Source organism: Entelurus aequoreus, linkage group LG04 (assembly GCF_033978785.1).
Source record: "Entelurus aequoreus isolate RoL-2023_Sb linkage group LG04, RoL_Eaeq_v1.1, whole genome shotgun sequence".
Lineage (NCBI taxonomy): Eukaryota > Metazoa > Chordata > Actinopteri > Syngnathiformes > Syngnathidae > Entelurus > Entelurus aequoreus.
Genome location: NC_084734.1, coordinates 74,166,220 through 74,192,711, shown reverse-complemented (window position 1 = coordinate 74,192,711; position 26,492 = coordinate 74,166,220). Strand labels below are relative to the sequence as shown.

The following is a 26,492-nucleotide window of genomic DNA, read 5'->3' as shown; positions in this document are numbered from 1 at the left end:
GACCAATCACAGCTCTGCATTTTGCATCGCGTAGGATTTTTTTGCATGTAAGCCTTGCAGGAAGCTACGCAGGGGAAGGGGCTAAGACTGCGTCGTCTATGCAAGTTACGTGACGTGAGAGTATACGTTATACTACGCTTTACCATTATGACCTGAAAACATTTCTGTGTGAACAACCCCTTAGCTTATTTGAAAAGAAAAATAGTAACCCCACTTGGTGCAACTAGTCAGTTTATTTTTTAGTTCCATGCTTCACACACATTTGAAGATGGGAATCCCCCAATCTATGAAAGCCAATTTAGAAAGTTGCATTATTCACTTCCAACTTAAATGTATCCTCTATTCTCTGGTTATCTACTAGCTGCTGTTGATAAATTGTGGACAGCTGCTGTCACCATTTGAGGTAACGGCTGTGCTGGTGTGTCTCTTTTCTCTCGTAAGATGCCAAGCAAGTTAGATGCCCCCACTTCGAGCTCTGCGCCGCATACTCTGACATGTGGTTAGATAGCCTCTGCGACACTCTGTTGTTACTGTAGTTGCAGTAGGGCTGTCACAGGGCTGGAATGCGAGCACTGTGCCGGTGCCTCGTGCTGGCTGTCAGCTATGCTATGCTGCTCAGTGGAGCGTGCCTGGACTGATAATGTGACCATCGAGAAAGCTAACATCCCCTCCATCCCCTGGATTCATGTAACCTTTTCCACCCACCTGCGACTTGCAGCTGTTTAAATTTAAGGAGACATTTATGACATTATCAGTGATGCCTCTGCACATGTATCAAGGGTTTTTCAATTTAATATTTTTCTTTTTCTTTTTTCTGACTTTACGTCTTAAAAATGACTTACTTTCCCACTAGTTGTCTGAATATTTATCATAATTGATTAAAGATTAATCATGATTGCTGGTACCTTGCTAACACATTAAACCTCTTTCCTCTCCACATTTTTTTCTTGCTAATGTCCTTGTTGTTGTCTTGCCCTTCTCTCCCTGTCTGTCTTTCCTGTCCTGCTGTTATGCAGGCTTACTGTGTGATGTAAATTTTAATCAGTTCATCATGCACTTGGTTGGCCGCTGGTGAGCATTATTAAGGTAGAACTTTATTAAAGGAGAACTGATAGCCATCTATTTCTTGAAAATGGCCTTATTGGTTTGGTTCACAGGGGGTGATAATAGTCTGAAGGTGCAGTGTGTGTTTGAGCTCTGTGTTGCTCATATGCAGAACCTGCTTTAACTCTGTGGGAGTAAGATGGCCCTCACTATCAATAGAAGCTCTACTCACTCAGTAGCCAATTGCCTTATATTTTTCCTGATTTAATCATCTAATGTGCTAGTAGATTTTTTTTTCCAAGCAGAATTTCTTTTAGAGTGCAGTAATTGATGTAATGGTCAACCAAAAGATAGTATTTCTTGCTTTAAAGGATAATTGAATTGTATTACAATAAACAAAGTGGGATGTTAAAATAATATTTAATTGATAGACGATATGTGCACCTTTTGTGCACACACATCTAATGGCATTGATTATTTATACCAGCGATTTGATGTGATGTTTTTTTCAATTTTTGAAAGAGAAATATGTTTGCCACTCTAAGACAACTCTTCTCAACCTTTGCCATTTTTGTCTTTTATGGCAATTTTGGCATCAATATTTACCTGCTTTGGGCAATGGGAATATATTATGACTACTTGAAAGTAGTAGTACCTAATAAAATGAGTCACTAGAGGTATTATTAGTCCTTGAACCTATTGACCGATGTGCTGATGTTCATAATGTGAGCCGGACGAAGTCAATATGTGCCAAGTCAACCGTATAGGCCAATGTAGGACAAATAATGGTGCTGGACAAACAAGATTGCAGTCCTTTTGCTAAGGCTTTGCTCTGCTTAGTGTACTTGGAACTGTATATGTATGATAAGAAAAGAGAACACTTAAACTCTCAAGTGATATTGCATTGTGTCCTTTGTTATTGTAAAATATATTGTGCCCGCAAAACTCCACAATCTACTTGTGGCAGCGGTAGGTTTTGAGGGAAGGGAGGCAGGTGACATAATGACGCAGTGTTTCCTACAGATCGGCAATCAATTTGTGGTGGGGGGCTGTGTCAAAATGACATCGTAAACCTGGTTTCCCCCCAGCTTGCAAATATAGATGTGGCGGTGGGGGCGCAGCTAGGGGTGTGGTTAATGTGACGTCACCATAAAATTTTCCTAAATGTTAATGCACACATTTTTTGAATGTTAAAACTAATTTACAAAGTTTAAAAACAAGTCTGTGTTATTAGTAATTTAGTATTAACATATTTTCCTATATCAGCTCCATTTGTATAATTATTATTGTACAATGAAACAGGCTGTATACCAGTGGCAGCTGTTAATCTTTCAACGAAGGGAATACATTTTTTAGCTACTCTTTAAACATGAGTACAGTCTCAAATAACAGATAAAACATATAAACATGCTAGATTTTACGAGTAAAACTTCACTTAACAATTATACATTTCTCTATCAACAGAAACAACGGAATGAAAGTTGAAAAATGCTTTGGCAATGCTTTATATTTCAAGAATTCTGACTTGCTCATTTTGTTGTCAATCAAAAAGGGATTAAGCCCAGACAGCTCATTCAATTATCATGTGGAAGCCCAGCGCCTTTCAATCATTTTTATTAATTCGCTTAGCAATCATGGGTGGGACAAAGTTAAGCATTTATCCAATAATTGTGAAGTTTGGCTGCAGCACTGTGACGTTACCATATCAATGAAAAAAGTTGCGCCAGCTGTCGCCAAAGTAGCTAATTTTAAACAAATTGAACGCATTTAGTCAATGAAATGCAAACACAAAAGAACATATTTGACCACTTTTTTGTGATATTTTAGCCGTGGCTGAACTTCCCTTGCAGTCTTTACCAATCACCTTATATGTTAAAAGAAAGCGGGTAAAAGCAGTCGGCAAGTCAGATCCGTAATTTCTCTATCAATCAATCAAAGTTTACTTATATAGCCCTTAATCACAAATTTCTCAAAGGGCTGCACAAGCTATAACAGCATCCTCAGCTCAGATCCCACATCAGAGCAATAAAAAACTCAACCCAATGGGAACGACAAGAAACCTTGGAAGGGACCGCAGATGCGGGTGTCTAGCAGGACCGATAATCAGCATTCCGGTTTTCTTCGTGTTAAGATGCAAAAAGTTAGTGGACATCCATTGTTTAATTTCATTTAGACACGCCTCCAGGTGACTACAATCTGGCGTGTAGGTCAGCTTTGAGGGCATGTAGAGTTGGGTGTCATCAGCATAACCGTGAAAGCTAACACCGTATTTGCGTATGATGTCACCTAGCGAAAGCATGTAGATGCTAAAGAGTTCAGGGCCAACAACTGAACCCTGTAGAACTCTGCACGTTACCTTAACATACTCCGAGGTCACATTGTTATGGGAGACACATTAAACCAAGAAAAAGCTAAGTCTGACATACCAATACGTGTTTTGATACGTTCTAATAGAATGTTATGATTGACAGTATCGAAAGGGGCGCTAAAATCAAGTAGCAGCAACATGGATGACGCATCAGCATCCATAGATAGCAATAGATCATTTGTCATTTTTGCGAGGGCTGCCTCCGTAGAGTGATTTACCCTAAAACCGGACTGAAAAGGTTCACAGAGATTGTTAGGCGCTAAGTGTTCATTTAGCTGCTGTGCAACCATTGTTTCGAGATAAAGGGAAGGTGGGACACCGGCCGGTAGTTTACCATGAGGTCAGGATCGAGGTTAGGTCATTTGAGCAGAGGATGAATAACCACTTTTTTGAATGCTAGGGGAACAGTACCGGAGGAAAGTGATAAGTTAATAACATTTAGCACTGATGATCCTAATATTACAGCTCCTTGATAGGTTTCCCAGGAAGTGGGTCAAGTAAAGTCACAGGATTTCCTCTGTTATTTCTTCAAAAAGAGAGAGATTATTTTGGAGGGCAATATCCGTCGTACATACGTTTGTATCTGAGGTAATAGAACCCAGTTGGAGCTGGGACACGTTATCTTTAATCTCTTTTTTAATGAGTAAAATTTTCTTGGTAAAGAATTTCATAAAGCCATCAGCCGAGTGGGTGGAGCTACTGGGGGGAGTCACTTGTTGGGTTAGTGATGGTACTGTACTGAACAAATATTTAGGATAGTTTTTATTGAGGTGGATGAGTACTAATTGGTTTTAGCTAAGGTAAGCGCGTGCTTAAAAGTTATTAAACTATCACTCATGCTTGATGGAAAACAAAGTTTAGTCGCACACCATTTGCGTTCCAGCTTTCTACATGATAGTTTGAGAGCTCTGTTTTCTTCTTTTACATCTTTTATGGGCCTTTTTTACCTTTAGCGGTGCTATACTATCAATTGCGTTGCCCAGGGCATCGTTAAAGTTGTTAGTGAGGTTATTGGGGACGGCGTGGCGAAGTTGGTAGAGTGGCTGTGCCAGCAATCGGAGTGTTGCTGGTTACTGGGGTTCAATTCCCACCTTCTACCTTCCTAGTCACGTCCGTTGGGTCCTTGGGCAAGACACTTCACCCTTTGCCTCTGATGGCTGCTGGTTAGCGCCTTGCATGGCAGCTCCCGCCATCAGTGTGTGAATGTGTGTGTGAATGGGTAAATGTGGAAATACTGTCAAAGCGCTTTGAGTACCTTGAAGGTAGAAAGGCGCTATACAAGTACAACCCATTTATCATTATTTATCATTATTGATGGAGCCCACATAATTTGGGAATGGTGCCTTTACCGAAGGCAGTAGGCCAGCAAGAGTCGTAGTTGTGAGAGCTTTAATGTTGCTACTAAAGCATTGGTTATTAGTAGCTTGTTGACAATGAGTCAGAACTTAAAATTTTATAAGGTAATGATTGGACATTACTTTAGTGTACGTGAGTACTGTAACTTTGGAGGTGGTGACACCCCAACTTCTGGACAAAGATTGCCTCTAAGGCTGGTTGGGTCTGGCTGCAGGCTAAGCGGGGCTCTGCGTTTGCTGTGGTTGGAGGAGTCGTCGGCCCATCGCCTCAGCCGCCAGAGCCAAGGTGCGGCGTGGCTCAACTGGTTGAGTGGCCGTGCCAGCAACTTGGGTGTTCCATATTCGATTCCCGCTTCCGCCATCCTAGTCACCACCGTTGTGTCCTTGGGCAAGACATTTTACCCATTTGCTCCCAATGCCACCCCCACTGGTTTAAATGTAGCTTAAAGATGTAGGAAATGGTTTTCACTATGTAAAGCGCTTTGAATCACTAGAGAAAAAGTGCTATGTAAATGTTATTCACTTCACTCCACAAAGCGGCGGCGTGGGTGGAACCTCATTACAGCCAAGGCTCCAGACACTCTCGTGCGTCATGATCAAAGTGGTTGATCAAGGTTTTTCAGTGGCCACGCTTTCTGTGCATCACTAGTCATTTGTGCATAAATAATAGGCTATATATCCATTCATACAATATACTGTATTACTTCCATGTAAGACTCTCATTTTTATGATGTGGCGGCTTCTCTATAGCTTTGGTATAAAGGATTAAGTAAAAGTAAAACATTATAAAGATAAAAAATATGTATACAGTAAATATATTGTAAATAAATAGAACAGTAATTTTCTTAAGTCTAAGTAAATGAAATACAAAGTAATAATATACAAAACGATATGATTTAAAAAATAAAGTTTACCGAAATGTTTATAAAAAGTCAGGCTTTTGTCCGCAATGTCCAACAGTCAGAAAGTCATCCTCTCGGTAAGTGATGAATTCATGAGGGTCCGGTTATTCCTTTTGATCAATTTCAGCTGTAAATAACAATATATAAAGAATAAATGTCAGCCGACAACACGAATACATCAGCTTGACTGTTAGCTTGTTAGCATTAGCTTTCTGTTCATTCGGGTAGGGGCTAAGAATTACACTAATAGTGTCACTGACTACTTATACAAAATGTAATAAAGTATATAGTTAATGTTTGATGTCATCTAGACTTAGACAAACTTTAATGATCCGCAAGGGAAAGTGTTCCACACAGTAGCTCAGTTACAAAGGGTGGAAAGTGTAAGGATGGAAAGGATAATGCAGGTATAAAGTAAACTAAATATGTACCGTAATAGCAATATAAAATATAACATATATGTAATATTTACATATTATATATACAGTATATGATATATACTGATATATTTTTATATAATATATACAATATATAACAATTACCATGTACAATATTAAGATTAAGATTAAAGATTAAGATTAAAGTACCAATGATTGTCACACACACACTAGATGTGGTGAAATTTGTCCTCTGCATTTGTCCCATCCCCTTGGGGAGCAGTGGGCAGCAGCGGCGCCGCGCCCGGGAATCATTTTGGTGATTTAACCCCCAACTCCAACCCTTTGTTGCTGAGTGCCAACAGTATATATAACAGCTGCAGCATAAAATTCAGACTAGATCCAGCAGAAAATAAACATAAACAAGAGAGGTAGCTAACATAGAAGGTGTCAGGTAATAGATAGATATCATCTATTGCTGTATGGCGAGCGAATATACAGCTGGATGGAGTGCAGAATGAAGAAGTTCTTGAATCGAACAGTGTGGGAACCAAGCTGAAGGATCCTGTTGAAGTATGAGCTCCACTGTCCCTCAATTGTCTGGTGGAGTGGGTGGGCAGGATTGTTCATGATGGCGAGCAGTTTGTCTAGTGTCCTCCTGTCCCTCACCGACATGAACGCCTTTACTTTCGTTTTTTCGTAATTTACTTTCATTCCTCTGGTTTACTGCCTCCTTTATTTCACATTTATCCAAAAAAGTCAGAGTAGTAAGCAGCTGAGTTCAATGCTTAAAGTCTGGCTTCATACTCTTCTGTAAATACATTTAAAAGAGTCTGTCCATTTTTCAAAGTTTATAAATAAAATAAACAATAAACTGCAAAACGTTTAAAGACTACGGCTGAGTGAAAACACTGCAAGATAGTGCCACTGATCAGCGTTCTTAAGCACACAGATGCCCCAAAAAAGTTCCTGCAAGTCGAAAGTTCGTTTTTCTCTCCGTTGTCAAGTTGCCGCACATATTCTAATGGTGGGTGTGTGTTTGAAAAAACAGTTTTAGGAACGCCCCCTTTTATGTTTAACCAATCAGCGTTCGACAACACAGCCCACCCCCAAAAAGGTTCCGGTAGCTTTTCAAAAGTCTCTTCTACCTGGCAAGAACTCGGAAAAGTTCCTGAAGAACTAAATCTACCCGGGTATTTTTTGGTGGAAACACAGGGGGAACTTTATTTACTCGGGTAAATGGGAAAGTTCCAGCGGAGGTAAAGTGCCTACTGTAAGGTGATCAGAGCCACCAGCAAGAGGAGGAAACTCTGTAGGATCCAACCGGGGATTGAATCCGCTCTCCGACGACATGGAGGGAGGGGAACTTGTGGGCCGGCGTCCTCGGGATCTCCTGACCAAGGTCCACTGCTCTGGCTGTGATGGGGTGGAGCTGACAGGTGCTTTCGGCCTAGTCCTGAGCTGCAGCCAGGAACCGCCGCCAGCGGTGGGAGCGCACGTAGCGCAGGCAGTCCCTGCTGCAGTTGGCGGCGATGCAGAGGATGCAGCTGCGGCCTTATCTGGATAGATCGCTGTGTCTGCTGGCTGGGCTCGTATCATGTTGATTTAAAAAAATAATAATAATTAAAAAAAATGTTTAAAAGCCAAGAAATCGTGTTATTAAAATATTAAGAAATGCACAAGCAGATTATTATTATCTCAGCAATAACTGAAGCTAAAGGAAGCCTTCTCACACTGGGGAAACAAATAAATAGTATAATAAAACCATTAGGCAAAACAACAATGGTGTATGAGCTTAAAAATAATGACACTCTCATTAGAGACAATAAATAAGTAGCCAAAGTGTTCAACAATGTTTTTGTTTTCTCAGTGGAAGGGTTAGTGCAGCAGTTAAAATCAAAAACATCAAATTGCTCTCCGCAAATGGCAGTAAGTCAATGTAACACTGAATTTCATGGAACATGTGACACATCAGGGTGAGGTGGCAACTTGTCCAAGGTGTACCCCGCCTTCCGCCCGAATGCAGCTGAGAAGCTGAGATAGGCTACAGCACTCCCCCGTAACCCTGAAAAGGACAAGCGGTAGAAAATGGATGGATGTGACACATCCTTTGCATTGTAGCAGACTGATGAGGCGGAATTGCTCCAAGTTATAAATCAGATTAATTAAAGTCACAGTAAAGATATTTTATCAAAAGAATGCAGATTTTCTGAAACAAATGTTCTCGCAAAACCCCTCACACATTTGATCAACCTGTCCATTCAAAGTGGACAATTTCCCACACCTTGGTGCGTGACCAGCTGTCGTGCTCGCGATTTAGATGCACTATTTTTCCCCCAAACTAAAGCAATGAGGAAGGTTTTTGATATTTCAGATGTTGTTCAAACTTATTTTGGCCAATAGTGTTTAAATAATAGACTATATGCATATATCTATTCATAGAAGATATCACTTACATTTATTTTCATGTAAAGTGTTATGTATAAAATAAAAAAAATGTATTTTGAAAGTGTGGTGGCATTTTATCTTGCGATGGCGTTGCCATGTAGAGGAAGCCCTGAATTCTAAAAGATGCATTTCATTAAAACATGAAATATTTACGCAGGTGATTGTTCTTTCACATTAAACAAAAGACAGTGTCTGTAACACGGCATACAGTACAGCCTACCAAAGAGGTCGTTCAGCGCAGTTTTTATCCTTCTCCTCCTCTTTCACACTAAAGCGGTCTTCGCTGTCTTCTGTGCGGCAGTCCGGCCTTTCAGGGCCCGTTAGTAGTGGTGGATTTCCGTTCCGTGCGATGGCTGTTTCCTTTTCACAATGGCCAGGTCGATCGTTTTTGGCTTCGAGGCTGCATCGTGTGCACAGTCGCGTCCTCTCCAAGATAATTTTGAGAGTGAGTCCAATACGCTAAATGACTGAATTATTGTGTAAAGGTGTTTGATTTAATGTGATCCATTTCATTGGTCCACTGTGACCAGTTCTGCAATTTCGTTGGTCTGATGTGACAAGGCTACATTTATTGGTGGCATGTGAAGCTTGTGAACAAGGAAACATAAAATGAACCGCAGCATTCTATAAACCCCAGGGTTCAAAGTGTGGGAGAAAAGTAGCAGCTTATAGACCAGATATTACGGTATTTAAAGACAAATCTGTGTTGGTCTTATAAACACATTTTTTTTGTTATATTATAGTTTTGCTAGTTTTTGCTGTTTTGCTTATTTAACACTACAATGTAACACAGGCTGCACTTTGTAACAAAAAAAGGCAACGCAACTATACAGGATAAATGTTGACTCTTATGCTGCTGGGTAAATGCTAACATTCAAGTAGGTCACCCGCGTACAGCAGATGTGTTGAGAGGATAAATCGATTGCGTTTGTGTGTCTTTATACTAATTCGCAAAGGATTCTTGTGTGCAGAGTTGCAGACATATAATACTCTAAGAGTAAGTGCTTACAGTTTCGTCATTCTTCCTCAGAGAGGTCGCTGTGGTGGATGCGGGCCTCGTGAGAATGCGCTTTCTAACCTTTGTGTTGCTCTCCTTCTGCAAAAGGAAATTAACTTTTTGCAGGTTCACATACTGAACTTTGTTGCAACTTTTACTTCCTCTATTAAGTCAGGTTTGTCTTCTTTGCGGTGCGCCAATAACTTTATTAAATCCAATCTGAACTGTGTTTGTTTATCAACATGGTTTATTATTTATTTAAAAAGTTGCAAATTGGATCTTTTTGTTAACTTCAATTGATTTTATAAGTTTCTTCAAGTGACTAGATATACATCCATCTGATGTTATGACACTTAGTGCCCAGTCGAAATACAGTACTGCATATCATAACAATCTGTTTATTTCTATCTTTAAAAAAACAGTGGCGCCATGAATGACTGATCCTCGAGTATGGGCAAAATCAAACAAATCAGATTTGATTATGAAAATCCTTAGTTGAAGACAGACCTAACTAGACTAGACAGTTGTGGTTGATTTCATATCAATTTTGTACAATTACCTTTGTGATGGCACCAATTACTGTGTTGGCAAGTGTAATTAAAATGTTACCAAAGTAAACATTTTCTCACAGATGTTTTTTACATTCCCAGGCGATTCAATGAGGCAGGCTTCTGGAGAATTTGCTGAAGACCCCTGCTCGTCTGTGAAGAGGGGTAATATGGTTCGTGCCGCCAGAGCCCTCTTGTCAGCAGTCACACATCTGTTGGTACTGGCAGATATGTCTGATGTCTACAAACTTCTGCTGCAGCTGAAACTGGTGAGAGACACCCCTAATAAATCTATCTACTAAATACTTACTTTCACAAATCTGAGTATTACATTGCTATTGTAACATGGCTGAACAATTGATTGAATTTGCAATTTAATCGCGATATGATAAAACGCGGTTTTCTAACCGCAAAGCCACTGTACAGTTTGACTGGTCGTGTGACTAGTGAGCAGAGGAGGGAGTGACGTCAACACTGTATTGTTTTGTGTGGTTAAATAACTGAGTTTGATAATCAAATTGTGAAAATAGTGTTTCAGATCATACAAAGTGATCTCTAAGACAGATTGACAAAGCTTTTACCGGCGCAAGGTACGACAATTGTGAAAACAAGTCAGAAGTGCCGCTCGCCAATGAAATGGCCGCGCCCGTGTGTATAGGATGCAAACAGGATGTGCTGTAGGCGGCCAGAATCTTCAAAAGGGCTATGCCCGCATGTACAGTAAGTGATGTCCTCTAAATGGCAGCCCCCTATAGCTGCAAGCGGCATGCAAAATGAATCAATGAATGAAGAGATCGTATGCCGAGACATGGTTCGCACACAGAGGAATGTTTGGCATGATGTAAAGGTTCGCAAACAGAAGCAAACAGAAGCAAATAGAAGCGTTCGTAAATGGATGTCCGACTGTATTGTGTCACTTTAAGTTGTGATGGAAGCAGCATTAAAGACAACCTTAAAAAGCCTCGGCAGCAAGCTTTCTATGCCTTTGAGTGGCTGAGGAGTGCACACCGTGTGCAACTAGCTAGCATAGCACGACCACAGACAGGTGTATTAAATAAGTGAGGGCCTACAAAGATGATCGCTGATGCTGTGAAAGCTCAACATGAAGGAAAGAAGACAGCTATGATTTTGAGAGTCAGTTTATTAACATCCAACTTCATCTCACCATCACACACTACAGCAGTCAAAATAGAGCTCAAACACGAACACACCTTGGACCTTCACAACAAAAACGCTGTGCTGACAAGACTGCAAGTCAAAGTATTTAGAACATTTATAAATGTATTTTTTATAGGAATTAACTAATTATAAAGAATATTATTATTGTTTATTATAATACAGATCGATTTATTGCTTGTTTGTTGAAAAATACATGAAAAGGACCTTGAAAAAATTGCATATTTAATCACCAGATATTAGAAGTCTTCTGGTTATTGTCACGTATCAATTATTACTGCATTTACATCTAATTTTTACATTTTCATTTCAAATAGTTTTTAAAGAGTATTTATTTGAATATGTAAAAATGTCCTGTTAAGGCAGAAGCTGTTTTTTATGGTTAGTTTTTTAGGGTGCTTGAAGGAGTCTTTTGTAATGAAGCAATTTTTACATGTAAAGTAGTAACTATTTATAGTAGTGTCTGAAGGAATACATTGATTTGTAGGCAGACCACGTGTTGTACAAAGCCTTTTTTCTATATTTCATTTTGACAGACATTTGAAAAGCATTGCCTAACTTTGTCCATAAACTTGTCTCAGGTGGAGGAAAATCTTGTGAAAGTGCGCAATGCAGGAACAGAACAGGACCTCGGGATCCAATATAAGGCCCTAAAACCAGAGGTAGACAAGCTAAACATCATGGCAGCCAAGAGGCAACAGGTATGGTTTATCAAACTTTAAAAAAATTTCTGACTAGGTTTAGTTATGAAACAATACCAATTATATCAGTATAAGGTGATGTTTTCTTCAAAGTACTGAGTGTGGGTTATTCTGGAAACATGTGAGAGGGAAAGACTGCGTATTTGTGGCAGATTAATACATATTAATAATTAAGTTTCTAATATTAACACTGTGGTACATTATTTCAATCAATCAATCAATCAATGTTTATTTATATAGCCCTAAATCACAAGTGTCTCAAAGAAAATGATTACCGTATTTTCCGCACTATAAGCACACCTAAAAACCTCCAATTTCCTCAAAAGCTGACAGTACGCCTTATAATCCGGTGCGCCTTATATATGGACCAATATTGAGCCACAACAGGTCTCACAACTACGGTAACTACGCCGACTTCATTTTCCCCCTTCTACGGCTGCTGAGCAGCGGCTTCGTGCGAGCGCTCCTGGAAGTGTAGACCGATTTGGCAAAAATACCCCTCAATTCAGTCAATTTCATGGCTGGCTCACAGCGTGTTCACTCCGTGATCACTTACGACCGACTTACGATTCTGGATGTGGAGAGATCGGGCCATTTTGGGCTGATAGATGCGTGTACGATGGACCTACTCGCTAGCTTGGGAATTCTTCGCGAGCTACATCCAGCAGTGGCCTTTGAAGCAGCGGCGTCGACTACCAGCGGAGACCGTCAGCGAAAGAGACGTAAGCGATGCGCTCGGAAGCAGAAGCGGGGGTGTCGGGCGGGGCTAACAACAAAGCTAAATGCTTTGTTGTTAGCGGGGCTAACGAAAAAGCTAAATGCTAATCCACAAAGAAGCGCTAATAAGGAGTCTGTTAAGATAGAACTAGCCAGGCTGGATAATCCCTGCACACATAGCAATTCTTCTAGAATAATATACAACTCACATAATGTTTTTTCTGCGTCAGAGGTGGACATGCATTTTACTGAGGTGGCAAACAATCTAAAAATTCCTGTCATATCAATTCCTAGATATGGTCGAAATTATTTAAAGTGCACTATGCATAATAAACGTAACATTATTAATATTGCTACTACGGATACTTTCAACAAAAACTCCTCAAAACAGCCCACTACCTATAATATGGGCTTTTTAAACATAAGGTCATTGTCTTCCAAAACGTTATTAGTAAATGAAGTCATCAGAGACAACAATCTTGATGTCGTTGGTCTAGCCGAGACCTGGCTCAAACCAGACGATTTTTTTGCGCTGGGTGAGGCGTCTCCTCCTGGCTATGCGGGAACGCATATTGCCCGCCCCATTAAAAGGGGTGGGGGTGTTGCACTAATATACAACAAAAACTTTAGCCTTACCTCGGACCTAAATAATAAATATAACTCGTTTGAGGTGCTTACTGTGAGGTTTGTCACACCGCTGCCTCTCCACCTGGCTGTCATCTACCGCCCCCCTGGGCCCTATTCGGACTTTATCAATGAATTTTCAGAGTTCGTTGCTGATCTAGTGACGCACGCCGACAATATAATCATAATGGGAGACTTTAACATCCATATGAATACCCCATCGGACCCTCCATGCGTGGCGCTCCAGACTATAATTGATAGCTGTGGTCTTACACAAATAATAAATGAACCCACGCATCGCAACGGTAATACGATAGATCTAGTGCTTGTCAGGGGTGTCACCACCTCTAAAGTTACGATACTCCCGTACACTAAAGTAATGTCCGATCATTACCTTATAAAATTCGAAGTTCTGACTCATTGTCAACAAACTAATAATAATAATAATAATAACTACTATAGCAGCCGCAACATTAATACTGCCACAACGACGACTCTTACTGACCTATTGCCTTCAGTAATGGCACCATTCCCAAATTATGTGGGCTCTATTGATAACCTCACTAACAGCTTTAACGACGCCCTGCGCGACACCATTGATAGTGTAGCACCGCTAAAGCTAAAAAGGGCCCCTAAAAGGCGTACCCCATGGTTTACAGAAGAAACTAAAGCCCAGAAATTATCATGTAGAAAGCTGGAACGCAAATGGCGTGCGACTAAACTTGAGGTTTTCCATCAAGCATGGAGTGATAGTTTAATAACTTATAAACGCATGCTTACCTCAGCTAAAGCTAAATATTACTCAAATCTCATCCACCTCAACAAAAATAATCCTAAATTTTTGTTTAGTACAGTAGCATCGCTAACCCAACAGGGTACTCCTCCCAGTAGCTCCACCCACTCAGCAGATGACTTTATGAATTTCTTTAATAAGAAAATTGAAGTCATTAGAAAAGAGAGTAAAGACAATGCATCTCAGCTACAGCTGGGTTCTATTAACACAAATACGACGGTATATACGACGGACATTGCCCTCCAAAATAGTTTCTCTCTCTTTGATGAAATAACATTGGAGGAATTGTTAAAATGTGTAAATGGGACAAAACAAACAACATGTTTACTTGACCCAATTCCTGGGAAACTTATCAAGGAGCTTTTTGTTTTATTAGGTCCATCAGTGTTAAATATTATAAACCTATCACTTTCCTCTGGTACTGTTCCTCTAGCATTCAAAAAAGCGGTTATTCATCCTCTACTCAAAAGACCTAACCTCGATCCTGACCTCATGGTGAACTACCGGCCGGTGTCCCACCTACCGTTTATCTCGAAAATTCTCGAAAAAATTGTCGCACAGCAGCTAAATGAACACTTAGCGTCTAACAATCTCTGTGAACCTTTTCAATCCGGTTTCAGGGCAAATCACTCTACGGAGACAGCCCTCGCAAAAATGACTAATGATCTATTGCTAACGATGGATTCTGATGCGTCATCTATGTTGCTGCTTCTTGATCTTAGCGCCGCTTTCGATACTGTTGATCATAATATTTTATTAGAGCGTATCAAAACGCGTATTGGGATGTCAGACTTAGCCTTGTCTTGGTTTAACTCTTATCTTACTGACAGGATGCAGTGCGTCTCCCATAACAATGTGACCTCGGACTATGTTAAGGTAACGTGCGGAGTTCCCCAGGGTTCAGTTCTTGGCCCTGCACTCTTTAGTATTTACATGCTGCCGCTAGGTGACATTATACGCAAATACGGTGTTAGCTTTCACTGTTATGCTGATGACACCCAACTCTACATGCCCCTAAAGCTGACCAACACGCCGGATTGTAGTCAGCTGGAGGCGTGTCTTAATGAAATTAAACAATGGATGTCCGCTAACTTTTTGCAACTCAACGCTAAGAAAACGGAAATGCTGATTATCGGTCCTGCTCAACACCAACATCTATTTAATAATACCACCTTAACATTTGACAACCAAACAATTAAACAAGGAGACTCGGTAAAGAATCTGGGTATTATCTTCGACCCAACTCTCTCGTTTGAGTCACACATTAAGAGTGTTACTAAAACGGCCTTCTTTCATCTCCGTAATATCGCTAAAATTCGTTCCATTTTGTCCACAAGCGATGCTGAGATCATTATTCATGCGTTCGTTACATCTCGTCTCGATTACTGTAACGTTTTATTTTCGGGCCTCCCTATGTCTAGCATTAAAAGATTACAGATGGTACAAAATGCGGCTGCTAGACTTTTGACAAAAACAAGAAAGTTTGATCATATTACGCCTATACTGGCTCACTTGCACTGGCTTCCTGTGCACCTAAGATGCGACTTTAAGGTTTTACTACTTACGTATAAAATACTACACGGTCAAGCTCCAGCCTATCTTGACGATTGTATTGTACCATATGTCCCGGCAAGAAATCTGCGTTCAAAGAACTCCGGCTTATTAGTGATTCCCAGAGCCCAAAAAAAGTCTGCGGGCTATAGAGCGTTTTCTATTCGGGCTCCAATACTATGGAATGCCCTCCCGGTAAAAGTTAGAGATGCTACCTCAGTAGAAGCATTTAAGTCTCATCTTAAAACTCATTTGTATACTCTAGCCTTTAAATAGACTCCCTTTTTAGACCAGTTGATCTGCCGTTTCTTTTCTTTTCTTTTCTACTCTGCTCCGGGGTGGACCGCTAGCCTGTCCATCAGATGGGGACATCTCTACGCTGCTGATGGTTCCCGCTGGCCCCACCATGGACTGGACTTTCGCTGATGTGTTGGACTTTCACAATATTATGTCAGACCCACTCGACACCGAGGATGTCGTTGTGGCTTGTACAGCCCTTTGAGACACTTGTGATTTAGGGCTATATAAATAAACATTGATTGATTGATTGATTGAAGAAGAAGCGCTGCTTCTTCTACGGGGGAAAATGAAGTCAGCGGCTGCTTACCGTAGAAGAACTTCTTCTAAGGGGGAAAATGAAGTCGGCGGCTGCATACGTAGAAGAAGAACTTCTACGGGGGAAAATGAAGTCGGCGGCTGCATACGTAGAATAAGAACTTCTTTTTCTACGGGGGAAAATGAAGTCGCCGGCTGCTTACCGTACAAGAAGAAGAAGTTCTTCTTTTATGGGGGAAAATGAAGTCGGCGGCTGCCTACCGTAGTTGCGAGACCTAAACTTTATGTAAAGACCCAAAAATGGCTCCTATTAAGAGACACGCTTACGACGCAGAGTTTAAACTCAGGGCGATCAGTCACGCAGTAGAACACGGGAATAGAGCAGCAGCCAGAGAATTTAACATTAACGAATCAATGTTGCGGAAGTGGAGGAAGCAACATGATGACCTGCGCCAAGTAAAGAAGACTAAACAGAGTTTCCGAGGGAACAAAGCGAGATGGCTACAGTTGGAGGACAAACTTGAACAGTGGGTTGTTGAACAGAGAGCAGTAAGTAGAAGTGTCAGTACAATCACTATTTGTTTTGTTGTCATTCCGTTTGGCGCAGCTCCAGTTCTCTTTTGGCAAGGTCTTCCTTTTGAATATCACCATGGGTGGAAGTTTCTGGCCATTAGCATGGCAAGCTAGAACCACAGTGAAGGACGACTTCTCATTCCCTGTGGTGCGAATTCACCGTATGTGCTCCTGTTGTATCCACAGTGCGGTTCACAGGAATATCAAAAGTCAGTGGAACCTTGTACGCGTGTCTCTTAGTAGGAGCCATTTTGTGGTCTTTACAGAAACACACAAATGAAATGAAACGTAATATCCGCGCGCTTCTTCTTCTACGGGGGCGGGTGCTCACCTTGGCGGTTGCTTACAGTAGAAGAAGAAGCGCTTCCTCTTCTATGGGGGCGGTTGCTTGTCGTAGAAGAAGAAGCGCTTCCTCTTCTATGGGGGCGGTTGCTTATCGTAGAGGAAGAAGCGCTTCCTCTTCTACGGGGAAAAAAGATGGCGGCTGTTTACCGTAGTTGCGAGACCTAAACTTTATGAAAATGAATATTAATATTAATCCATATATAAGGCGCACCGGGTTATAAGCCGCACTGTCAGCTTTTGAGAAAATTTGTGGTCCCCAACCACTGGGCCGCGGACCGGTACGATTGGTACCGGGCTGCGCAAGAATTTTTTTATTTTATTTTTTAAATTAAATTACATTAATTTTTTAAATTAAATCACAATATATACATATTGTGTATGTGTATGTCAATATAGATCAATACAGTCTGCAGGGATGCAGTCCGTAAGCACACATGATTGTATTTCTTTATGAAAAAAATAAAATAAAATAAAAAAATCCCTCCCCCTCCCGGTCCGTGGGACAAATTTTGCAAGCGTTGACCAGTCCCCAGCTACACAAAGGTTGGGGACCACTGCTGTATACCATTGCGGAGATATTTATAAGATCATTTTGCCTTTCGTCATACTTCTATCAAACGAGCCTTTTGGAATTTGCTCTGACTTGTGACGTTTTCTGACCTGTGATTTCAGAGAATGTTAGCGAATATCTCCTTATACAGTATGATAGAAATGTACCCAGAAAACTTTTCCACGAGTCTGCCATTGTAGTATGACGCTGTCGGCAATAAGCTCCTTCATTTTCTCCATCCTCTTGCTGTGTGGCAGACTGGCTTATAGACCTGGGCGAAATGGCAGAAAAAAATTATCCCAGTAATTTTTTCGGATCATTCAATCACTATTAATATTACAATTTTATTTTTATTTTTAATTAAGTCTGCTTGTGCCGTGCAGGAATATACTGAGTACCGGGCATCTTGTAACAGACATTTCCGCCATGTTTGATTGAGGTAATATATGCTAATAGCTGACAAGTGTCATTTTGGGAATCACTAATAAACCGGAGTTCGTTGAATGCAGATTTCTGGCCGGGACATATGATACAATACAATCAGCAAGATAGGATGGAGCTAGACCGTTTAGTATTTTGTACGTAAGTGGCAAAACCTTAAAGTCGCATCTTAAGTGCATAGGAAGCCAGTGCAGGTGAGCCAGTATAGACGTAATATGATCAAATTTCTTGTTCTTGTCAAAAGTCTAGTAGCCGTATTTTGTACCAACTGTAATCTTTTAATGCTAGACATAGAGAGACCCGAAAATAATACATTACAGTAATTGAGACAGGACGTAAAGAACACATGAATAATGATCTCAGCGTCAGTTGTAGACAAAATGGTACACATTTTAGCGATATTACGGACATGAAAGAAGGCTGTTTTAGTAACATTCAATGTGTGACTCAAATGAGAGAGTTGGGTTGAAGATAATACCGTGATTCTTTACACAGTCGCTTTGTGTAATTGTTTTCTTGTCAAACATTAAGATGGTATTATTAAATAGGTGCCGGTGTCAAGCAGGATCGATAATCAGCATTTCCGTTTACTTAGCGTTAAAATGCAAACATTTGATGGACATACATTTAGGGGTGTAACGGTACACAAAAATTTCGATTTGGTACGTACCTCGGTTTAGAGGTCACGGTTCGGTTCATTTTCGGTACAGTAAGAAAACATCAAAATACAGTATACATTTTTGATTATTTACCAAATTTGTAAACAATGGCATAACATACATATACACACAGGGTCCATTGCCAGGGTTAATGTGGTCAACATATATAAAATAAAAACTAAATATTATAAGGCTCAGAATGGTATCTTAACAAAACTTTTCGACATATAAAGTGCTTTCTTTGATTGATTGATTGAGACTTTTATTAGTAGATTGCACAGTACAGTACATATTCCGTACAATTGACCACTAAATGGTAACACCCAAATAAGTTTGTCAACTTGTTTAAGTCGGGGTCCACGTTAATCAAGAGCTGGACGAAGTGGCTGGGGAGAGGGAAGTCTGGACTTCCCTGCTTAGGCTGCTGCCCCCGCGACCCGACCTCGTTTAAGCGGAAGAAGATGAATGGATGGAAGTTGTTGCTCAGATTAAATAAAATGACAAAACTTTTCTTCTACATATAAAAAGTGCAACATTAACAGTTTCAAGTCAACTCAGCCTCAGATTAACTTTTCTTTCGCCCCCAGCCTGGCTAACTTGGCAGTAAGAGGTGGGAGCTATTTGCTCGACTTTCTCTTTGTTGAAGCGATGTTCACTTGGGGGTGGTGACACTTCAAATGGGTTAGCATGTTTGACGTGTTGGCAGAAGCATGCCTTACCGCTGCTGAACAATGTCGGCAAACCTCCGTCCTCCACACCGCGCAGCCGAAGTGTTCCCAAACGGGAGATCTTAACGAGGCAGGAGGGTCTTCGAGCTCTGACTTTTACATGATGTCGTAGCCCGGTCGCTGCTAGCATGCTGTGTGTTGTGCCTCGGTGTGCATTGTTTACACAACGTGCGGTACGCTACTTAATATTTCCGTGTGGAAACTCGTTCGGTACACCTCCGGACCGAACCGAAGCCCCCGTACCGAAACGGTTCGATACAAATACACGTACCGTTACACCCCTACAGCCATTGTTTCATTTCATTTCGACAAGCCTCCAAGTGACTACAATCTGGCGTGTTGGTCAGTTTTAGGGGCATGTAGAGTTGGGTGTCATCAGCATAACAGTGAAAGCTAATACCGTATTTGCGTATGATGTCATCTAGTGGCAGCATGTAGATGCTGAAGAGTGCATGGCCAAGAACCGAATCCTGTGGAACTCCGCAAGATACCTTAACATACTCCGAGGTCACATTGTTATGGGTGACGCACTGCATCCTGTCAGTAAGATAGGAGTTAAACCAAGTAAAGGCTAAGTATCATACCAATACGTGTTTTGATTCGTTCTAATAGAAAGTTATGATTGACAGTATCGAAAGCAGCGCTAAGATCAAGTAGCAGCAACATGGATGACTAGGGATGATGTTTGATAAGGAATTATCGAGTTCGAGCCTATTATCGAATCCTCTTATCGAACCGATTCCTTATCGATTCTCTTATCGAGTCCAGATAGGTTGTTGTATATGGAAAAAAACACACAATATTTGGTTTAACAAAAGCTCACTTTTATTATATAATAAAAAAATAAAATCTAATAAATAAATAAATATTGACTGTTACCCACCTAAAAAAATAAAATAAAATAAATAAATATTGACTGTTGTTACCCAAAGTATATTAAGTGGGATTTTTCAGAGAAACAAATATATACAGTAACACAAAAACAACCTGTCTCTGTGATCACTATAGGTGTATAAATAATAATATAGTGTTAAATAAAATCAGTCCCTTGGGCACAAAACTGAAAATAATACAGCTCTCCAAAAAGTGCACTTCTGCTGCTATTTGACATAACTGTTTGTTATGATGCTTTGACATTTTTGCACTTTATTTCTTTATTGAAAGAACATTCTATGAAGAGAAAAGTTCTTTGCAAATGTGGTTACAATGCTAATAAATGAAAAGTTAAAGCTAAAAAAAGAAATACACTTTATTGAGTTAACATTATTTCTTTATGGGGGAACAATGTTATGAGCTAGAGAATATAACAACTACACTACCCAGCATGCAACGGGAGTTACGAGCATGCGCGGTAGCCCCGAAAAGTGTTGCATGTTGCCACGCTGTGAAAGTAAACGTCAAGAACTCAGCCAACACGCCTCGTCTGCATTATTTATAATTAGACAGACAACACATCAACAGTGTGATTTTGTTTTGTTTACAAGGAAAGAAAAACAAAAGTTAAAAAAGGGAGATATGTTGTATATATATGTATGTGCTGCGGTTGTTTTAAGAACGTTGCGACAGCTGCCGTAAAGGAGGTGCGTTGCTATGTTTCCGGTTGGTCGTAAAAGTGTTCGTCATGTGTTTTACCCTGCTAAAATCTCTCAGTAAAGTTATTCGTCATGTGTTTTACCCTGCTAAAATCTCTCAGTAAAGTTATTTGATGGATTATAGCTTTTGTTTTTAACTTTATTACACCTTGGAGCGCTTTTTCCCGTCCATTGTTTTCCTGCTTTCGCTATCTGCGCCTAATGACTGAGCTACGTGACGTCATTTATTGTGATGTCCCTACGGAGCATTTCTGGTCAGGACGGGATTCGAATAAAGAATCAACTCTTTTCCTTTACTATAGTGGTCTCGATAACGGGTACCGGTTCTCAAAAAGGGATTCGAGTCCGAGGACTCGGTTCTTTTCTTATCAAACAACCGGGAAAACCGGTTTCGAGTATCATCCCTATGGATGACGCATCAGCATCCATAGATGGCAATAGATCATTAGTCATTTTTGCGAGGGCTGTCTCTGTAGAGTCATTTGTCCTGAAACCGGACTGAAATGGTTCACAGAGATTGTTGGACGCTAAGTGTTAATTTAGCTGCTGTGCAACAATTTTACAAGTCGATTGATGTGTGCAGGATTATACTGAGCACCACTGCGTCCCTACTGTTTACCAGTGCGGTATCTTCTAACAGACATTTCCACCATGTTTGATCGAGGTGCGTGTGTGTATATGTATGTATACATATATATATTTGTATATGTATGTATATATACATGTGTGTGTGTGTGTATGTATATATATATATATATATATATATATTGATATGTATGTATGTTTGTATATCGATATGTACTGTATGTATGTATGTATGCATGCATGTGTATATGTATGTATATATATATTGATATACTGTATGTATGTATATATGTGTATTAGGGCTGCAACTAACGATTAATTTGATAATCGATTAATCTGTCGATTATTACTTTGATTAATCGATTGATAATCGTAAAAAAGAGACAAACTACATTTCTATCTTTTCCAGTATTTTATTGGGAAAAAAAGCATACTGGCACCATAGTTTTGATTATTGTTTCTCAGCTGTTTGTACATGTTGCGGTTTGTAAATAAAGGTTTATTAAAAAAAAAATTAAAAAAAATGCTCATGCGCATAGCATAGATCCAACGAATCGATGACTAAATTAATCGGCAACTATTTTTATAATCGATTTTTATCGATTTAATTCATTAGTTGTTGCAGCCCCAATGTGTATGTAAGAGTGTGTGTGTGTGTCAATATGCAATATTACGAACGATATAATGATAGTATTAAAAGATCTATCATCGGCCAAATTTAAATATTTATATCATATCCATATTGCGCATTCTTGCTCTCCGCTTAACATGAAAGTAAACAATTCCTTACTTAAGTTACTATTAACCCCGAAATATGGCATAAACGTAACAAAATGTATTTACCGTCTGGTAATAAAAATCTACATTTCTCTTAAAAGGGGTCAGTCATAATATGATTTTTTTCTACATTTCAAACACTTCTCGTGTTCTACATAACATGTAATGGCGGTGCTTTGGGCAAATTGTTGCATATATGTTGTTTTACAGACCATCTTTAAGCCGCATTTGGACTGTCTTCAGAATGCGCCGTTTTGTGGGTGGTCTTATTTACCCGTTGAAGCCCTCCTCCAGGCCAAGCCCTCTTCGACTGCGTCTCCACTCCTTCAGTAGTTTTTAGCAGTATACTGACAGATAAGTTAGAACTATACGCTACTTTTTATAAATGACAACAGCAGAGAATTTGTATTAAAAACCTCTGCAGACAGTCTGCCCCCACAACAAGAGGGTAGAGAAAAATAAAGAACTTGTTGCCTACAACTTTGGACTACAACTAAATAAAAATGGCAGACTTGAGCATAGCCTTACCATATTTTGAGATATCCTCTGATGTAATCTTGTCAAAAGAGGCAAAATGTTTTTAGAAATATCTCCGCTATGCCTCCATGGTTTGGATTTCAATTTTCAGGAGTTACGGGGATCCCATATACACAAAATCAGGTGCCAATAAGTAAGGAAAGTTGTTTTTGCATAATATGACCTAGGACTGGGCTAGGGCTGATCGTGATCGTGATCGTTGATCGCGATTAATTTGAGTTTGATCACGGTGATCAGTTGTTGGCATATTTCCTCGATCAAACATGGCGGAAATTTCTGTTAGAAATTATCACAGTAGTAAGCAGTAGGGAAGCAACAATGCTTGTTATAATTCAGGGAACAATCCACCTTTGTTGTCCTTAATCCTTTGTGTGTCTGTGAATGTGTGTGTGTGCTTGTGTATGTTTGCGTGTGTTTTTGTGAAAATGTTTGTTCGGTGTGTGTGCGACCATCCCGTTCTACCGTTGTGAAAGTCGGCCCCATCACGACGTAATGAATGTTTAATCAGCGTTGTATCTCTTCCGCCTCAAACAGCTGGAAGTGCAGCCCAAAAGAACAAAATAAAGAAATATGACTAACACTAGCATAGACGTTGAAACGCAACATTTAAAAGGAGCAGCGACTATAGTGACAGTCTTTACTTTAGTTGCAGTTACTTCTGCTGCAGCTCACCAGTAATCCTGCCCTGAATGCGGACTTGCAGGCACTCAGAAAAACGTTTATGTGATTGTATTGGTGCCGACTGGGAGAATCAACACACCCACTAATTTAGTCAGAAAAGGCATAAATATTTTCCAATCAGACTTTTTGATTGTGTCTGCAAAGATTCCAATCTGATAGAAAATGTACAAAAAAACCTCCGCAGACTTTTGTTTGTTGATAGAAAAACATTTTGTTCCTGAAATAATCATTACATTTGTTTTAAGTGTTGGTTCACATTATTTTACAGTACCGGTAATTCAAATTCAAACTGCACTTTAATTTATTTTCATTCAATATAAAATACAGAATTTCAGTTTTAAAAAAGCACTGGTGAGAAGCACTGATGGATACAAGTAATTCAAGAATACAAATAATTTATTATTTGAAAGTGTTTTGTAAATGTTAATTTGAAATAAGTCTTATTTTATTCACTACACCACTGATACTTTGTTTACTGCAGAATGTGTGTAGTGACAATCAAAAAAAAAAAAAACTTTGAGAAGAAAAAAAAAACCCGTTCCCTTTACCCCCACAAAACGTACCGAAAAATAAGCAAAACCGTGGCCCTAAAACCGGGTTTGAACCGTAGTGTGGGTTACCTGTACCGTTACACCTCTAGTAACCACAATTATACAGATGGAAAAAATTACAGTTGTCAGCTGTTAGCATATATTACCTCCATCAAACATGGTGGAAATGTTTGTTACAAGGTACTGCAGTAGTAAACAGTAAGGATGCGGTACTCGCTATAATACAACACGGGACAATCTGCTTTAATAATAATTTTTAAAAAAAGTTTTTGATATTTATCGAGATCGGCTGATATGAAAAAAGTAATCGTGAACTTTTTTTGCCATATCGCCCAGTCCTAATATGACCCCTTTAATTCTCTTTTTCTACTTACATTTCCACATAGCTAAACAAGCTGAAATTACCACAATAACCCCTGAGGGTACAAAAGGCAATGGTATTACAGTAGAGAGCAGGGAAACTGGGACTTCACATATAGGTGTGAAAATAAAAGAAACTAAAGTGTTAGACTAATGTAGTGCATGGAAAAAATACTGACTGTGACAACCAAAAAGTACACCTTGGTGAACTTGATACAATGTGTTGACGCAATTTAAAATGAGATGCTTATTATACAAAATTTTTGTTCTTGTATGGTCAACTGCATTTTAATATATTGGAAATTGTTCTGATTTCCATGATGCTCCATTTAACGATGCCAGTGATTGTTATCACTTGACCATGGGGCTTAAGTCTCAATAGCAATACATTGCATTTTAAGGGCGTATTATAATGGCCTGATTATGAGTGCGTTTTTACCGCAGGGGACATACAAAAACTAGGTCGTCCAGAACAAACTATGTCACACATAATGTAAGGACACAACAGTACTGTTTTTGAATTCAGTATGAAGTGCATCACCAATAATAAGCACTGAATATTTTAACTAATTCGCCCACACAGCCTTTAATTGTACTTTTTATGCACCTATCAAGGAGCTAAAAGATTCCCACCACAAGGACCAAATGGCTGCAGCTCGCGGCGTTCTACAGAAGAACGTTCCCATGTTGTACACGGCATCCCGTGCCTGCCTCCAGCACCCTGATGTGGCCGCCTACAAGGCTAACCGTGACCTGATATACAAGCAACTGCAACATGCCGTTTCTGGCATCTCTAATGCTGCTCAGGCCACAACCACTGAAGACTCTGCACTCAATCAGCCGCCGGGAGGCGGAGAACTGGCATATGCCCTCAACAATTTTGATGTAAGTATAAATGGTTGCAGATTGACAGCCTTATCTGCTTGTGTTCATCAGTGTTGTTTTTAACAACAACTTTTTTTTCCAAAAGTACCAATAGTACAAAGCTAAGATTGTAAATAATCAAAATATTGGCATGAAACTAAATCTTAAAACAGCAGGATAACACATCATCACAATGTTGTGTGGGGTGATAATTGCAACCGATTCTCAGGCATTATATTAATTACACAGTATTTTTAAAGTAGGTTGTTCTGATAATTATTGTATAATCATTGCATTTTAAAATTAATTAATTTTACTGGTTTTTTTAGTCATTTTATTTTGCATGTGGTGATTATGTTGAGTTATTCAGCAACTTGCTGAGGCGCTCCCACTGGGACATTTGTTTACCTTCTTGATTGATCTAAACTGCTTGCTTGTCGCTTACATACCCATAGCTATAATATGACAAACTGCTTAATTACTTATGGCATTGCAGAGGTGTTTATTGGAAAGCCGTGTTGCACTCATAACTCACATGTCCACAACTGTAATCACTGTTAATGTTCAAGAAGTTAGTTCAGTTTTCAGATTCCTATTATAAAATACACTCCTATGTACCTCGACTCTACCAAAAGTTGGTCTATTATCATCTTTATACAGTACATATGTGCCATTTGGTTTAATGTAAAACATCACTGTTAAACTGTTAAGTAAACTTATTCTTTGTGCGATCTAAAAAATATACACTTTCACAAGTAAAGGAATCTCATCCCTACGAGTTATCTTGGAAATGTGTGCCTCACCAAAAAGGTAAAAACAATAATATACAAGAAAAATCTTGTTTAAAGTTACGTTTTTTATATGAAAAAAATATAACAAGAACACTACCGGCTAGCTTATGTTACCAGGTTTTACAGAACATATTTAATAAATAAATGTCTATATTTGTCACAGTTAGAAGTTAAACTTGTAAACTTTGTTAAACACTTTCACACAGTCCAAATTAAATGTTGGCTTTGATCGGTTTTCATTTACACGCGCACATTTATGGTAAATGGTAAATGGGTCGTACTTGTATAGCGCTTTTCTACCT

At 39.6% G+C, this 26,492-nt stretch overlaps 1 protein-coding gene across 2 annotated transcripts in view; it reads left to right on the top strand.

Moving 5' to 3' along the window:
• ctnna1 (catenin (cadherin-associated protein), alpha 1) overlaps positions 1–26,492 on the top strand; it is a 96,317-nt gene that overhangs the window by 11,605 nt on the left and 58,220 nt on the right. For both annotated transcript variants that reach the window (XM_062045672.1, XM_062045670.1), the window contains 3 exons: positions 10,142–10,308; positions 11,797–11,916; positions 25,151–25,420. In XM_062045672.1, the coding sequence (XP_061901656.1) occupies positions 10,142–10,308; positions 11,797–11,916; positions 25,151–25,420 (557 nt within the window). The remainder of the gene's footprint in view (positions 1–10,141; positions 10,309–11,796; positions 11,917–25,150; positions 25,421–26,492) is intronic.